Below are 17,515 nucleotides of genomic sequence, written 5' to 3'. Positions count from 1 at the left end.
CATAACATTTGTAAATTTTTCATCAAATCAAATTTTCAAGTGTATAGTTTCTTTTGCCCGGCACTTTACTATTTGCAAACCTATTTTTAGCAACACAAGTTTGATCGCGTGCAGCAACAGTGGAGATGCCATAACTAGGTTCCGTCTCACCGTATAACTGACTAATACTAATTGTCAATATTATTGTTATGGGATAAACGTCTTTAACAGTTGTAGCATGTAAAACATTTCACTTTAACTCAGGGGTGGTCGGGTAGCCTAGTGGTTAAAGTGTTCGCTCCTCACGCCGAAGACCCGGGTTCGATTCCCGACATGGGGACAATGTGTGAAGCCCATTTCTGGTATCCCCCGGCGTGATATTGCTGGAATATTGCTAAAAGCGGCGTAAAACCACACTCACCCACTCACTTTAACTCAAACTTTGACTACCAATAATATCAGATAATACAACTCTGTACTATCTAAGCAATACGCCACATGAATGCTATTATATAACCTTTATATTCACTTCTATGGAATATTGTTTGGGAAGATTGGATACGCATCATTGCATATGGGAAGGCATCCATCAAACATTATTCAATGCTTGATCACGTGGGGATTCCGGATAGGAATATAGGCAACCTGTGCTTGTCTTAAGAGGCGAACAAATACATACAGATCGCCGTTTATAAGGTGGAATATTGCGGCGGTAAACAACAAACAAACAGTGCTTGAATGGCGATCACAAAATGTTTGGTTATCAAATTGGAGTTAATCCATCGGTTTGAGTGAGTGAGTGAATGAGTATGGTTTTACGCCGCTTTGAGCAATATTCCAGCAATATCACGGCGGGGGACACCAGAAATGAGCTTCACACATTGTACCCATGTCGGGAATCGAACCCGTGTCTTCGTAGTGACGAACGAACGCTTTAACCACTAGGCTACCCGACCGCCCTCATCGGTTTGAAGAACATTCTGGAAAGTGATGGGGCCACGGTTAGCCCATGCAGTCGCCTACACGCCGCAATTCTCTTTGCAGGGTTGCGTCCCACGGCGTCCCAGAAACTTATGATCGTGGGTTCGAATCACAAATTCGCAGATATTGATTTAGGTTTGTCAGCACCATACCCATGCTTATGGGTCAAATCATCAAATCGTTGTTTTTTTGCACAGCTCACGTGGTACACGTGCATCTAGCCTGACCTCCCCGTATTGGTGAAATGGACTGGACTATGAACGTGTTTTCGCTCACAGAACTGATTCACCACCAGCAATTGTAATACCTTAAGTGGTTATTCAATATTGCAGCTGTTAGTTTATTTTAACGATAGCTCAGCTCTCATGTATATATAATTAATATCGTTTCGTTTCTTTTCAGTCTATGCGATATGGATGACATTATCGAGCGAGTCACAAGGGAATCAGCAGGAGCGACACCGGGTGCCTACATCAAAGCTGATCCATGCAACATCGTGAGCGAGGTAGGTACTTCTCTACTGCATAATCGTTGTAACTGGGTTGTCCACATGCTGTTATTGTAGACACTGCAATTTGCTGTTAGTCTATTTCTCGTAATTGTGTGTATACATTACTCAACACCGCGACGTTTACAAAAAGAACGCGCATGTGAGTTTTGTCAGTCAAGGCGTGTCATCTGAATGTAGGAGTGAGTGAGTATGGTTTTACGCCGCTTTTAGCAATATTCCAGCAATATCACGGCGGGGGACACCAGAAATTGGCTTCACACATTGTACCCATGTCAGGAATCGAACCAGGATCTTCGGCGTGACGAGCGAACGCTTTAACCATAAGGCTACCCCACCGCCCCATGGGAGGGAAGTAACGTAGATTGTAGATGTTTACCACTTTGTTGTTGTTTTTAACACCGCATTCAGCAATATTCCAGCTATATGACGGCGGTCTGTAAATAATCGAGTCTGGACCAGTCAATCTAATGATTGATATCATCAACATCGATCCACGTAATTGGGATATGATGACATGCATCAACCAAGTAAGCGAACCTGACCACCCGATCCCGTTAGTCGCCTCTGACGATTGCTGAAGACCAATTCTAACCCGGATATTCACGGGTCTTACCACTTTGGTGGAACAACGAACACGGCTACGGTGCAGTAAAACCAAGCGTTGTAATCAGGGCGACTCGGAGATTGGAACCACGGTAGTCGAACCCTGACAGGAGGAAGAGGCGCAGCGGACTGTCGTGCTTTAGATCACAGGGCCGCCTGCTCTCCCACAGTACAAGTGAGTGAGTGAATATAATTCTACACCACTTTTAGCAATATTCAAGCAATATCACGGTGGTCTAATCCAGGAATAGGCTTCACACATTCTACCCAAGTGGCACCACATATGAATTTTAACATATGGGGAAAATAATTATTGAGGGTTATTTTAATACATGTTACCCCTAATCTTGTCTCTTTCGTTCAGATCTGATAAAAGCCTCCTTATTCTGAAGAAATAAATGTTTTCTTACTACCAACCCGTGAGTTCAAAACGTTTCTCATTACAGGTTGTCGTTGATCTCTGTCTTTTTATTGCTAAATGTGCCCTGTTGTTTGTTGGTATTATGTTCAGTCAAATGAATAGAAATATTTACGTAACATATACCATTGCTGATGATTTATTACATTTAAAAACACCAAGACTAACTGATCTTTCCGTTAATGGTCAGTCACATGCAACAAATGCATTGTATCTTTTTATATTTATAGCTGAAGGCTTATATTATGTGAAACGGTAAAGGTTATCGGAAAATATAACCTTGAATGTCATTATATATATATATATATATATTTAAAACCCGCATCATCATGTCTTTGTCAAGGTGAAAGTTACTTATATTTGCTATCTGATAGCGACAAATGCAAACGCATACAAAATTAACATTTGAAGTAAATGCAATCGAAAATGTCGTCTGTTCTCAAATAGTTACCTCTTTCAGGGCGAAACAGGGCAGTTATAGAAACCCATTTGTCCTTGGCAGAAATGTCAAACAAAAAACATTCCTTTTTCTTATTAAATGTAAACCAAACAAACGTAAGCATGAGAACAAAGCATGTGTCCCTGAACAAAAGGAGTGACTGAGCCATGAACTATTGCATGCATGCATATTTCCCTCAAGTCAGTTGACACAGGCACATGTAGATCTACTTGTGACAGTTTCATCCCCGTGCATGTATATTTCCCTCAAGTCGATTGACACAGGCACATGTAGATCTACGAGTGACAGTATCAGTCCCGTGCATGTATATGTTGTGTCAAGTTGGTTGACCTAGACACACCAAGTACTGCTTGTGACAGTATCATCCCCGTGCATGTATATGTTGTGTCAAGTTGGTTGTCCTAGACACATCAGTACTGCTGGTGACAGTATCATCCCCGTGCATGTACATGTTGTGTCAAGTTGGTTGTCCTAGACACATCAGTACTGCTGGTGACAGTATCATCCCCTTGCATGTATATGTTGTGTCAAGTTGGTTGTCCTAGACACATCAGTACTGCTGGTGACAGTATCATCCCCGTGCATGTATATGTTGTGTCAAGTTGGTTGTCCTAGACACATCAGTACTGCTGGTGACAGTATCATCCCCGTGCATGTATATATTGTCCCAAGTTGGTTATCCTAGACACATCAGTACTGCTTGTGACAGTATCATCCCCGTGCATGTATATGTTGTGTCAAGTTGGTTGTCCTAGACACATCAGTACTGCTTGTGACAGTATCATCCCCGTGCATGTATATGTTGTGTCAAGTTGGTTGTCCTAGACACATCAGTACTGCTTGTGACAGTATCATCCCCGTGCATGTATATGTTGTGTCAAGTTGGTTGTCCTAGACACATCAGTACTGCTTGTGACAGTATCATCCCCGTGCATGTACATGTTGTGTCAAGTTGGTTGTCCTAGACACATCAGTACTGCTGGTGACAGTATCATCCCCGTGCATGTACATGTTGTGTCAAGTTGGTTGTCCTAGACACATCAGTACTGCTGGTGACAGTATCATCCCCGTGCATGTACATGTTGTGTCAAGATGGTTGACCTAGACACATCAGTACTGCTGGTGACAGTATCATCCCCGTGCATGTACATGTTGTGTCAAGTTGGTTGTCCTAGACACATCAGTACTGCTTGTGACAGTATCATCCCCGTGCATGTACATGTTGTGTCAAGTCGGTTGTCCTAGACACATCAGTACTGTTATGTAGCAGTTTTATCGTATTTAAATACCTTGCAGTGTTCGTCACACGGACTATCGATAGGACCGTATCAATATTTACACATTGGTTTCTGAAGTTACACATGTTAACTGGACACCTGTTTTATATTACTTAGTCATCGATATATGACTATTAATGACTATTATGTGTAGAGTATTTATATACTCTACAGATAGTTTTGATACTTCTTTCTTCTCTCTGTTATACTTCTCATACCTACTTTAATAGTCATATAACGATGACTATTAGGTGATGTGTTCAGCTCGGAATCTCATTGGAGCAGGTCGGATCACACAAAGCATTTTTTAAAGTGCCGGGCAAAAGAATGTATACACTTGAACATTGGATTCGGATCAAAAGCACTATCGTTGTGGTTTACCAGGCTTGTAAACAGTCGCCGAAACATTGCAAACTTAAGGTCCAAAACACAACCAGGATACCCGTATGAAATACAACATCGAATAACCATTTCTTGTTTCTTTCAGTATCGGTGTATATTTAACTTTATTTACTGATCAGAAGCTGATTGGAGCAAGGCGGGTCACACAAATCCCATTTCAGTCAAATATATTCCGTACGGGTACATGGACGTTGCATTTTTTCAGTTATATCACGTGGTGTCAGCTTAGTTTTGGGGGGAATCCAATGATGCAGAAACTAGATGTCAACCACAAGCATGGGTGACGGCGGTCTGTATATAATCGATTCCGGACCAGACAAATCCCTTGATTGATATCATGAGCATCGATCCACACAATTGGGATACCATGACATGCATCAACCAAGTCAGTGAGCCTGACCACCCGATCCCATTAGTCGTCTCTAATCATACTAGAGGCCAATCTGAGATAGGAATTCACGATCAGATAAGTGAATGCATCTACCATTATAAAAAGTAGAAATGCATACGATTTATTTATCAGAACAATTTCCGATGAGCCAAAAACATTCAAACCATGTACACATCCCTTACATACCAACAATGTCAAAGCATTTTTATGACATTTTTCGAAGCCCCGTCGATACATATTTTAAAAGTTAATCTCAGTGTTGCCACTTAACCTTGGCGTTTGGAAATGTCAACTGAATGATGGCAGTATTGTTGTGGAACTAACAGGATTCGGGACAAACTGCCAAGTAGTCACGTGACCCACTTGTCAATTACTTGGAGGGGGCTGCAAGAAATTATATCATACCACAATGTGACTAATAGCAGATGTACTGCAGGCGGGAGAGTGCGTGAGACGACCCCCACATGTAGCAGCAGACAGACAGTACCCAACACGGAGTAGTTGCGGTCACAGCTTTACTTACTATCGGACATTCCACCATGGCAACGGGCAAGGAAGATACGCCAACTGAAAAAGATGAAAAGGACGAAACTGAAGGTAGGTTGAAATGTTTCAAAACTTGCTTCTGTCAATAGCGTTGGCGAACTATGGGACAGATGCGCATAGCACCTGTTGACAAGGACTTTCATCGCTATATATGGTGTTTCGGGAAGCGTAGCTGTTTCTTTTTGTTGCTTGTGTACGCTTTTTGTGTTGTTTATCTGCTTTTCAGCTTTAAACGATGTACAGGTGACTTGCATAAGGAGGGAGAGAGATTTGATAAAGTTTGATGGAATGTTAGTTTCGTTTTGCAAGATGGCGTCGTATTCAAGATGGCCGCTGATACATTCAGCAGACGACATTTTTGTTTTAACGACATTGAAGTAAACATTAACGACACTTTTAGAGATAAGTAACCCGGTTTTATGTGATTTTTTGGTTAGTGTATGTCTTTTGTTTATCACAGTTAAATGAGTGTTGTGGAGGCTAATGATCCACTAACATTGCGACAACCGCCACAAGTATATTTTTTAATCAACTGTACTATGGTTTAGGCGGATTACTCAGTCAAAGCCATTAGCTGTGTGTGATGTTTTATAGTATAGTTGTACCAGCTACCATTACACAGAAACTGTCATTGTCAGTACACGCATCTGCGCCTCGCCGCGTTATATCGTAGGTAACCCCGTTATACCGCGCCTGTGATATTTGATACAAGTGCACGTGTGGAACGTTGGACCCTTGACAAACAGACACATGGGAACCGATGTATGTGTTTTGTTGTGTTGGGAGATGTGTACATACCACGACAGTCAAGGCTACAGAGTGTATTAAGAAAATAATTATTCACGCTCAATATCGACGTCGCGATAACAATCTGGGAATCTTTATTGTGTGTCTTTTTTCATTAGGAACAGTAGAACCTAACTGAGGTGTACATTAACTTAAAGGAATGCTGTGGTTGTCCATAGCAACATATATTATTTGGAGTCGCCTCCCCTGTTTCATGTCGAGTGCACTGGTGTCAGTAACTACAGTGAGCTTTGTGGTTTGCATTTAAATTATGAATCCACATGGCGGCGGTTGGCCATGTAGTTAAAACGGAAAAAGGCACGGGTTTGTATCCGTAAATTGGTCCAGTTTGTCCTTGGTGTCCTCCACCGTGATGGTGTTGGAATAATATTAAAAAATATGGCAAAATCACTACATCAAATCTAAGAAAACACGAAATCTCCAAACATGTTCTGGAGTGGGTTTTGTGACATAAAATTTACAATGATGAGGGCTGGCTGATGACTGAAAAAGACGAAGAATGGCGTCATGTGTTTCCGGATGTCAACCCGGTCATGATGCAGTTGGGGCGGTATGGTAGTCTACTGGCTACTGGCTACTTGCCTACTGGTTAAAGCGTTCGTCGTCACACCAAAGACCCGGGTTCTATTCCCCACATGGGTACAATGTATGAAGCCAATTTCTGTTGTCCCCCGCGGTGTTTTTTTTGCTGGAATATTGCTAAAAGCGGCGTAAAACCATACTCACTCATGATGCTATGATTTATATGAATTACTCTGGAGTTCCCATCCAATTCGAATATAAGTGAAGTTGGTTTTACGCGACTTTGAACATGATCCAGTTATATCACGACGTGTCAGCTTGATGTGGGAGGAAAGCCCGAAGTATAGTGATGCAGATACTAGTATTAGACGTTTACCACTTTGGTGAAACCAACGAGCAGGGGTATGGTGCTGACAAACATGGAAACATAAAAAGAGCAAATCTGAGATATGAACCGACGACCACAGGATCCTGACATGCCAAAGGGACGCAACTCCCATAGACCCGTGCCCCCTTCGCGTCTTCGCATCTCTTGGCATCTTCGTAAATGGCCCCCAACACAAAGTGAATGGCATGGCATGATGTAATGCTTAACAGGATATATCATCAGCGACTTAACAATGACAACAACTCACACAACCCGCCTAGCGTTATGTTACCAACAAATCTGTGAGGTGTTTACCTGGTGTGTGTGGTTCATCAATCGTCACGATGACGACCTACCACACTGACCTCAGTGAGTCAGGGAGGACTATGAGCAGCCCTGTAGCTTGACCTGTTTTGCATTTGGTGAAAATAGCTTAACACGGGTAGTGTGACACTGAAGGTTTAAAACAAACAAAAATTCAACAGAGATGACATGATTTGACAGTTTCGCTTATCCCAACGACGCGGTTTCACGAACGCAGTCAGCAAAACGAGACCAGAGCAAAATCACCGAGTACACATCTCTCCGTATGTAAATCGTGAAATGCTAAATATGTTGATAAACAATGTTCTAAAAATGTTATGAATTTAATGTTATTATATGAATGTTATGAAATGTTATCAATCGAATGCTATGAAGTGACCACTGCTAATACAAGTGAATGCTGCACTTATGTGAATTGTGCAATCTCATCACGGGTCATGTCAGAACGACCTTTCATGACACCAATCAAAGTGTCTGCTGTTTTATCCAAGATGGCGGGTGTTTCCGAGCGAAAGCGTTTATAACGAACAACGTATATAACGAACTGATTCCACCGGTCCCTTGTAAGTCGTTATATCCATGTTCTTCTGTACGTCCATGTCACAAAGTGATGATAGATCATGCATCTGACATTTTATGGTGAAGGCACCATGTAGCCGTATAGATAAAGCACCTAACGGCTGTCGTCAACAACAGATTGTTTTACCATTTATTATGATACAAAAATGACGTACCATGCCGTTGATAAATGACATGTGACTAAAACTACATTAACTCACTTTTTCACTGACAAAATAAACTTAAAACCCACAATTTTATGTACGCGTTAATGAGCTTAATATAATTCTTCCTCTGCAATTCGGATATTCAATTCAGTCGAGCTAAATGTGGTGGTTTGGTTTGAGAAGGGCATTTTTCCTCATGTTCGGGAGCTAAGTTATGTTTTTTTATATCTACAGGTACTCATTACATTTTTTTTGTCTGCAAGAAAAGGGCACATTATGTTAGTCCACCTGTAATGTTTTCCTCCGTTAAAAGAGGGGCTTGATTATATATGAATAGCACATAGGTGTTCTCTTAGTAGGACTAGCAATCGCGCGTCATCGTGCCCTGATGATCGTTGCTAAAGGTCTTAGTTACTGGTTCGCCTGGTTCAGAATCGTTTTTTCCTGGCCGCCACGTTAGGAACCGACCACTTTATATTCAGTGAGTGAGTGAGTGAGTATGGTTTTACGCCGCTTTCAGCAATATTCCAGCAATATCACGCTGGGGGACACCAGAAATGGGCTTCACACATTGTACCTATGGGGGTTGGTGGATGATGCTGCTGGGATTTTATCGAAAAAAACATATTGTCCCCGAACATTCTCGAAAAAAGTAATAATGCTTCTTACTCTTGATAAAAAAGAAATTGCTGCAGCAAAAATAACAGTGTTGTGAAGTGTTTCTCATTAAAATAATTCAGGCTCTAAGTTTTAAACATCTGGTTTTATAGCCTCTAGCTGAAAAATCTCGGTACCAACTGAAGGTTTTTAAACATTTTTCTTATTTCTGGTCTGCGGAATAAAAAGACAACTGCTTTTCCTTCTTTTCTTTTTTTTTTACATCTCAGTTCTTTGGAGTCGGTGGAATCGTAAACCAAGTTTTTAAAATACGTGTGGCATGCTATGAGTTTGACGTGGTTTTGTAAGCACGGTGCCCCGTGCGGGTAAGCGCTGTTTGTGCCAAAGCGGAAGTTGGTAGGAAACGACTACCTTTTTCTCGCAGGACAGCAAACAATGTAATTTTCACCCGAACACATGAAGCATTATTTAGGCAAGATTTTAGCCTTTAAAAAATAATTGGAATTTAAACTAGCATATACAATGCGCTGAGGGGCTTTCGGGCCATAATCATTGTGGTATTTATATACGACACTCAATAACAAGTTCGATATTGTTATCTTTACTTTGTCGAAAACTAGGTCCTTAGCAGCGGGAACACGGCATTATAAATTCTTACTAGCGTACTCTGTTTCAATTTTAACCTTATTGGGCTATTTTAGTATTTGGAACTATGTATAACCTTATCTTCTGTGCACCGCCTCCGTGGTCTAGTGATCCCCAGCCGCGTCATACCAAAAGACGTTAAAAGATGGTACTTGTTATTACCCTGTCTGGCGCTCGGCATTAGGGGCTAAACAAGGACTGGTCGGCTCGGAGTCAGTATGCTGTGTCTGTGTGGGGTATTGATGTTAAACCGTGGCATAGTATATCAGTGAGCATGCACTATAAATCAGCATCAGTCCAAAACAAGCAGACACACACACACACACACACACACACACACACACACACACACACACACACACACACACACACACGTCGCTATATGAGTACAATTATCCTGGATTTCACCTCATTAATAGTCGAACAGCCACTGATTTAGAAATAGAATAGTGACAAAAAAATGTCCACATGGCAATATGACAAGTATGCTCTTTCTTCGAAGATTTGAAAGAGCGCCATACAACTTTTGCACAAAGTTGAGACATGTGGAGGATAATTGCACAATTTGACACATCAGTGACAAATTGATGTCCAATGCAATTCCTTATTTTGAGTTGCCTTTGCACCAGGTGTCATCGCTATTTGAGTGAGTGATTATGGTTTTACGCCGCTTTTAGCAATATTCCAGCAATATCATGGCGGGGGACATCAGAAATGGGCTTCACACATTGTACCCATGGCGGGAATCGAACCCGGGTCTTCGGCGTGGCGTGCGAACGCTTTAACCACTAGGCTACCCGACCGCCCGCATCGCTATTTGATACTGATTCATAAACATATGCTTATGATATAGTCGGAATCGTAAGATGAGCTCTCCTTTCAGAAGATATTATTATCATCTTGGAAATGTTACTTTTTTGCTTTTATTCAACAAGAAAGTTCATGCGTTATTTCATAACGCCACAGAGGAAGTTTGCAGGTATTCGCGGTCAAACACAAGACAGTTGAAATAATGAGGGAATACAATTACTAACAAAACGCCCAAAAGCGTCTTCAGCAAGAACACTTTTCATCAATGTCCCTACTGTGTAATCTGTCCAATGTAACATTCTAATACTAACTACCCAGACGGTGCTATTTCAACAACCTTGACAGTACATGTGGTAACGCAGCAAACTACCATCAACTCGTACAGTTTTGTTTTCTTTAATATCTTAGAATTTATTTATCACACAAAGGTTAAACATTGATACAAATCCTAAAATAACCTACTAAAACGAAAATTGAAACAAAAGTACGCTAGTATGAATTAATTATGTCATTTTTTTCCGCCTAAAAGCACCTAGTTTCGACTCGTTGCCAGATCAAAGTAGAGATAAAAATATCGAACTTTTTATTGAGTTTTGTACATAAATACGATGATGATTATGGTTCAGAAGTTTGATTTAGTTCAAAATATTAATTAAGATGGTTAAAACCCTGCCTAAATCATGCTTCATGTGCTCGGGTGATATCGCATTTACTGCTATTAACGTGAAAAAGAATTGCTTTACTTTTTGTCCTTAGTATCTCCACGGGTGTGTGACACACAAAGTAATAATGTGTTACACGTGACTATAAACCATAATGATATGTTTGTCATTGTATAATTGTGAAGTCTGTTGAAAGGGCGTATTATGTACATTTATGTGCATTAACCGTATGAATGTGACGATATTTCAGTTACGTTCAATAGCAATAGAAGACGTGTGTTAATGCATTGATCTTTCCACCTCGCGTAATACAACTGATCTGGACGGATTGTATAGTGCAGGTTCGTATATTCATGTTGTTTACGCGTTGGAAATGAACTGTCAAAAGACATTCACTCAACAATACTGGAACGCAACTCCCACTAGGGCATGTGGCGTGCATTGGTTTTTAACCAGTAGGGGTATACATACATTGGCAGATTTCAAATATTCCGGGAAAAGTCAGGGATATTTAAGGTCGAAAAGCAAAAGTACATTTTCTGATTTTCATTCAAGAATATAATTATGTCTTCAAATATATTATGATTTTTGAACGCATTTGGGGGAAACCAGTTTTAATAATTCCGGTTTGATGACCGTTAATTTTCAGAAATACTGAAAAAAACGTCATCAAACAGGAGTTAAGAGAGAATTAGTTGAACTGGTCATTTAAAAACTGTTTTAGTGCAACAATTCAGGCAAACATGAAGGTATCATCTGTGCATGGTGTGCGATGATGTGGTGGTGTGCATGGTGTGTGATGTGGTATGCATGGTGTGTGATGATGTGGTGGTGTGCATGATGTGGTGGTGTGCGATGATGTGGTGATGTGCATGATGTGGTGGTGTGCGATGATGTGGTGGTATGCATGTTGTGCGATGTGGTATGCATGGTTTGATAATACAGTGGGATGTATGACGTGCGATGATACGGTGGTGTGCGATGATGTGGTGGTATGCATGGTGTGCGATGTGGTATGCATGGTGTGCGATGATGTGGTTGTATGCATGGTGTGAGATGATGTGATGGTATGCATGATGTGCGATGTGGTGTGCATCGTGTGCTATGATGTGGTATGCATGGTGTGTGATGTGGTTTGCATTGTGTGCTATGATGTGGTATGCATGGTGTGTGATGTGGTGTGCATCGTGTGCTATGATGTGGTTGTATGCATGGTGTGAGATGATGTGATGGTATGCATGGTGTGCGATGTGGTATGCATGGTGTGCGATGATGTGGTTGTATGCATGGTGTGAGATGATGTGATGGTATGCATGATGTGCGATGTGGTGTGCATCGTGTGCTATGATGTGGTAGTATACATGCTGTGCGATGATACAGCGGTAGCGCCTGTTCAATGCGGATTTGGTAGTTTTAAGTGTGTGACCTGTACATTGTAACTGGTGGTGTCATCGTACCCCGCCGGCGTGGATTGTTGTACTCTTTATACAGCCACCTGTGGGTATAGAACACAACATAAATCTGTGTAACCAACTGCACCTCTTTATACAACCACCTGTGGGTATAGAACACAACATATATCTGTTTAACCAACTGCACCTCTTTATACAGCCACCTGTGGGTATAGAACGCAACATATATCTGCGTAACCAACTGCACCTCTTTATACAGCCACCTGTGGGTATAGAACACAACATATATCTGTGTAACCAGCTGCACCTCTTTATACAACCACCTGTGTGTATAGAACACAACATATATCTGTTTAACCAGCTGCACCTCTTTATACAGCCACCTGTGGGTATAGAACGCAACATATATCTGCGTAACCAACTGCACCTCTTTATACAGCCACCTGTGGGTATAGAACACAACATATATCTGTGTAACCAGCTGCACCTCTTTATACAAACACCTGTGTGTATAGAACAGAACATATATCTGTTTAACCAGCTGCACCTCTTTATACAGCCACCTGTGGGTATAGAACACAACATATATCTGTTTAACCAGCTGCACCTCTTTATACAGCCACCTGTGGGTTTTGAACACAACTTATATCTGTGTAACCAGCTGTACCTCTTTATACAGCCACCTGTGGGTTTTGAACACAACATATGTCTGTGTATCCAGCTGCACCTCTTTATACAGCCACCTGTGGGTTTTGAACACCACATATATCTGTGTAACCAACTGCACCTCTTTATACAGCCACCTGTGTGTATAAAACAACATATATCTGTGTAACCAACTGCACCTCTTTATACAGCCACCTGTGGGTATAGAACACAACATATATCTGTGTAACCAACTGCACCTCTTTATAAAGCCACCTGTGGGTATAGAACACAACATATATCTGTGTAACCAACTGCATCTCTTTATACAGCCACCTGTGGGTATAGAACACAACATATATCTGTGTAACCAATTGCTAGCTCCGAAATGCAGATATCTGTACAACCAACTGCTAAACCGAGATGTGCAATACACATGGAAAACACGTTAATGTTTCGTGCCTAGACTATACTTGTAAATTGGCTTGAGAACGTTTGTGTCAATGTTTGATATAGGCTGATTTATTGTATGACTTATTGTTTTCTTAAAATAAGCTGTGAACTGAAACAGACACTGCCATACAACAGATACATGTAAGAAATTGATTTGACACAAATACCAATAATTGATCATCCTCCGATAACGACTTGACTCGCCCAGGGGAACCCTACTGTCTGCAAAATCATACGTATCCACGTTCAGGGTGTTTCTATCTTAGTTACATGCCCTTGCCATGGACGAGTCTTTTATGCCTGTATTGAATACTATTCTTTAATAGTCCACGTCCATTAAACTCACTGCCGTACTAATCCTTCCCGACATGCTCTGGTGACGTACGTCGTGGGGGGTCACGTGAAAGACACAAAACCTCACGGGCGCAATACTAACTCTATCGATCTGTCCTAATTATTTTGGGATCGATATAAATTGTGGAATAAATGTTTTAACGGTGTAGTTTGTCGTTTAATCACGTATAGTTTTTGATACAGTGAATCATTATATTGAGTTATCCCTTTCAAGACACAACTGTGTGTTCACGCAGGAATAACGTTGATAGAATATATAGGGTGCAAGTTGTAGGGTCGTGGCACCTGGGGTGGGGAGTTGGATATAGAGGGAAGACGTTAATACAGTTATTGGGTGCAAGGTGTAGGGTCGTGGTACCTGGGGGTGGGGAGTTGGGCATAGTGAGAAGACGTTGATACAGCTGCAGGGTGCAAGGTGTGGGGTCGTGGTACCTGGGGGTTGGGGTGGGGAGTTGGGCGTACAGGGAAGACGTCGATAGAGCTGCAGGGTGCAAGGTGTAGGGTCGTGGTACCTGGGGGTGGGGAGTTGGGCGTACAGGGAAGACGTCGATAGAGCTGCAGGGTGCAAGGTGTAGTCTCGTCGTACCTGGGGGTGGGGAGTTGGGCATAGTGGGAAGACGTCGATAGAGCTGCAGGGTGCAAGGTGTAGGGTCGTGGTACCTGGGGGTGGGGAGTTGGGCGTACAAGGAAGACGTCGATAGAGCTGCAGGGTGCAAGGTGTAGGGTCGTGGTACCTGGGGGTGGGGAGTTGGGCATAGTGGGAAGACGTCGATAGAGCTGCAGGGTGCAAGGTGTAGGGTCGTGGTACCTGGAGGTGGGGGTGGGGAGTTGGGCGTACAGGGAAGACGTCGATAGAGCTGCAGGGTGCAAGGTGTAGGGTCGTGGTACCTGGGGGTGGGGAGTTGGGCATAGTGGGAAGTCGTCGATAGAGCTGCAGGGTGCAAGGTGTAGGGTCGTGGTACCTGGGGGTGGGGAGTTGGGCATAGTGGGAAGACGTTGATAGAGCTGCAGGGTGCAAGGTGTAGGGTCGTGGTACCTGGGGGTGGGGAGTTGGGCATAGTGGGAAGTCGTCGATAGAGCTGCAGGGTGCAAGGTGTAGGGTCGTGGTACCTGGGGGTGGGGAGTTGGGCATAGTGGGAAGTCGTCGATAGAGCTGCAGGGTGCAAGGTGTAGGGTCGTGGTACCTGGGGGTGGGGAGTTGGGCATACAGGGAAGACGTTGATAGAGCTGCAGGGTGCAAGGTGTAGGGTCGTGGTACCTGGGTAGAGAGTTCTATTTTCAGTGTGCCGAAACAAAATGCATGACGTCAAAGACCGAGTTTTGTGAATATCAACCGAAGTTAGAAACATACAGTTCTATTCGCGATACGGAACAACACTTAGCATGATAGGGCGATGGCGTTGTTCTTCCATTATGATAATTTCCCCTGCGAGTTTGTCCGATGATTCCCTACTCTCTGACACCAGATTGTGCTGATCAGCATATATCAAGAGACGCATATTGGTGGTAAACTCTGACTGAGCGTTTCACCCCGAGTATAAGCTCCATCCCATTCGTGACCAACTCGTGCCTTTCCGGGACAAGGTTACGGAAAGATGCGAGTGGTGACGAATGAAGCACTGACCCCGTGATCGTGTTCGGCAGGCGATCTTTCCACAGGAGTAGTGAACACTTTCCTCTGCGAGAGATCCAAACTTCGTTTCAGTGAAGCATTTTCGAATTCCAAGTGTTTATGACCAAACCTTTTCAATGATGTAAAATCAAAGACATCGAAAATATTTGGTAGCAAGATTGGATTATTCTTCAATCCATACAAAATTTTAGCATTCATAATTCATTAAAGAATACTTTTACAAAGTTTGAAGTTTCAATATTTAACGCTTCATGAATTAATAAGCACTCTAATCAGCCCCTTGAGCGCTTTCCATGCCACGCTAAACATTGCTGTTTTAATAAGCGTACACCTTTGGGTGGGTATCTTTCAACGAAATTTATGCAAAAACTACACCTTTTTGAAAGAATATTTGAAGTTTAGTGTTTAATGTTTACCATGCTCTGTTTATATTTCACCATAACATATAACTGCAGCTAATTCCAGGGAATATTTAATCCACTGACTTTTTAAAAGCGACACTCACCTGCTATCACTACCCAATTATCTGACTTAATGGCTTTGCTTGTACAACATTGAAAAGGTTTGGGCATAAATGCTTAGGACTGTATGGGACAATTTAAGAAATGTACTGAAACTATGTATGTTCCTCTCTCGGAGTAAAGAGACCTTTCCCCACCAAAAGAAATGCGAAAACCATTCATGCTGGTTAATATGTGGAGACAAACTCATATTCAAGAGATATTAGATTGGCTGATGCACAAACGAACATACTGGTATGTTGTGTGAACCGATACTCATCACATGTGACGTCATAGATCCATGACTTGAGATGCACCATTTGTCTCGTGCAGGATTGGCGCGTAAAGTTTGGAAATCACGTGATATCGTGATAAGAATAAAGTGTGGTAACACTTGACTGATTGGCAGTTTTGTCATTAATTGGTAAACATTTGAAACAACTCTTCTTAACGTACATACTTCTCCATATGTTTCGAGTTTATTTATGAACATGAAATGAAGTTTTTATTTACTGATACATTGTGTTGATTTGGAACCTTACCTGTACATGGGGGACAGCGCACTGGTATTGTATGTGGTGGTGTATGTCGGCGTCGGGGCATACTTTAGACTTTTGTAAATAAGGAATAAATGTTCCCTCGATGTCTTGGCAAAAACATGTTGTGGTTCCGACGTTCATTACCACAGTTCGGGACATGTTATACTTATGGTCGACCTTCATTACGACGGTTCGGGAAGAGTTATACTCGTGGTTGACCTTCATTACCACAGTTCGGGACATGTTATACTTATGGTCGACCTTCATTAGCACAGTTTGGGAAGTGTTATACTCGTGGTTGACCTTCATTACCACAGTTCGGGATGGGGTTATACTCGTTGTCGACCTTCATTACCACAGTTCGGGAAGTGTTTTACTCGTGGTTGACCTTCATTACCACAGTTCGGGATGGGGTTATACTCGTTGTCGACCTTCATTACCACAGTTCAGTATATCTTGTACTCGTGGTCGACCTTCATTACCACAGTTCGGGATGGGGTTATACTCGTTGTCGACCTTCATTACCACAGTTCGGGAAGTGTTATACTCGTGGTTGACCTTCATTACCACAGTTCGGGATGGGGTTATACTCGTTGTCGACCTTCATTACCACAGTTCGGGAAGTGTTATACTCGTTGTCGACCTTCATTACCACAGTTCAGTATATCTTGTACTCGTGGTTGACCTTCATTAGCACAGTTTGGGAAGTGTTATACTCGTGGTTGACCTTCATTACCACAGTTCGGGAAGTATTATACTCGTTGTCGACCTTCATTACCACAGTTCGGGAAGTGTTATACTCGTGGTTGACCTTCATTACCACAGTTCGGGATGGGGTTATACTCGTTGTCGACCTTCATTACCACAGTTCGGGAAGTGTTATACTCGTGGTTGACCTTCATTACCACAGTTCGGGATGGGGTTATACTCG

The 17,515-nt window shown here is 42.2% G+C and overlaps 1 protein-coding gene across 2 annotated transcripts in view; it reads left to right on the top strand.

Moving 5' to 3' along the window:
* Window positions 1-5,441: 5,441 nt before the first annotated feature.
* The window catches only part of LOC139469871 (protein phosphatase 3 catalytic subunit alpha-like), a 55,502-nt gene continuing 43,428 nt past the window's right edge, over window positions 5,442-17,515 (top strand). Inside the window, exon 1 of one of the 2 annotated variants that reach the window (XM_071252185.1) lies at window positions 5,442-5,619. In XM_071252185.1, the coding sequence (XP_071108286.1) occupies window positions 5,562-5,619 (58 nt within the window). In that variant the 5' untranslated portion in view covers window positions 5,442-5,561. The remainder of the gene's footprint in view (window positions 5,620-17,515) is intronic. The other variant, XM_071252187.1, reaches the window with a different exon arrangement.

Source organism: Haliotis cracherodii, unplaced genomic scaffold (assembly GCF_022045235.1).
Source record: "Haliotis cracherodii isolate W230 unplaced genomic scaffold, xgHalCrac1.p SCAF_2, whole genome shotgun sequence".
NCBI lineage: Eukaryota > Metazoa > Mollusca > Gastropoda > Lepetellida > Haliotidae > Haliotis > Haliotis cracherodii.
The sequence above is the reverse complement of the archived record's forward strand: the minus strand, read 5'-3'. Positions and strand labels throughout refer to the sequence as shown.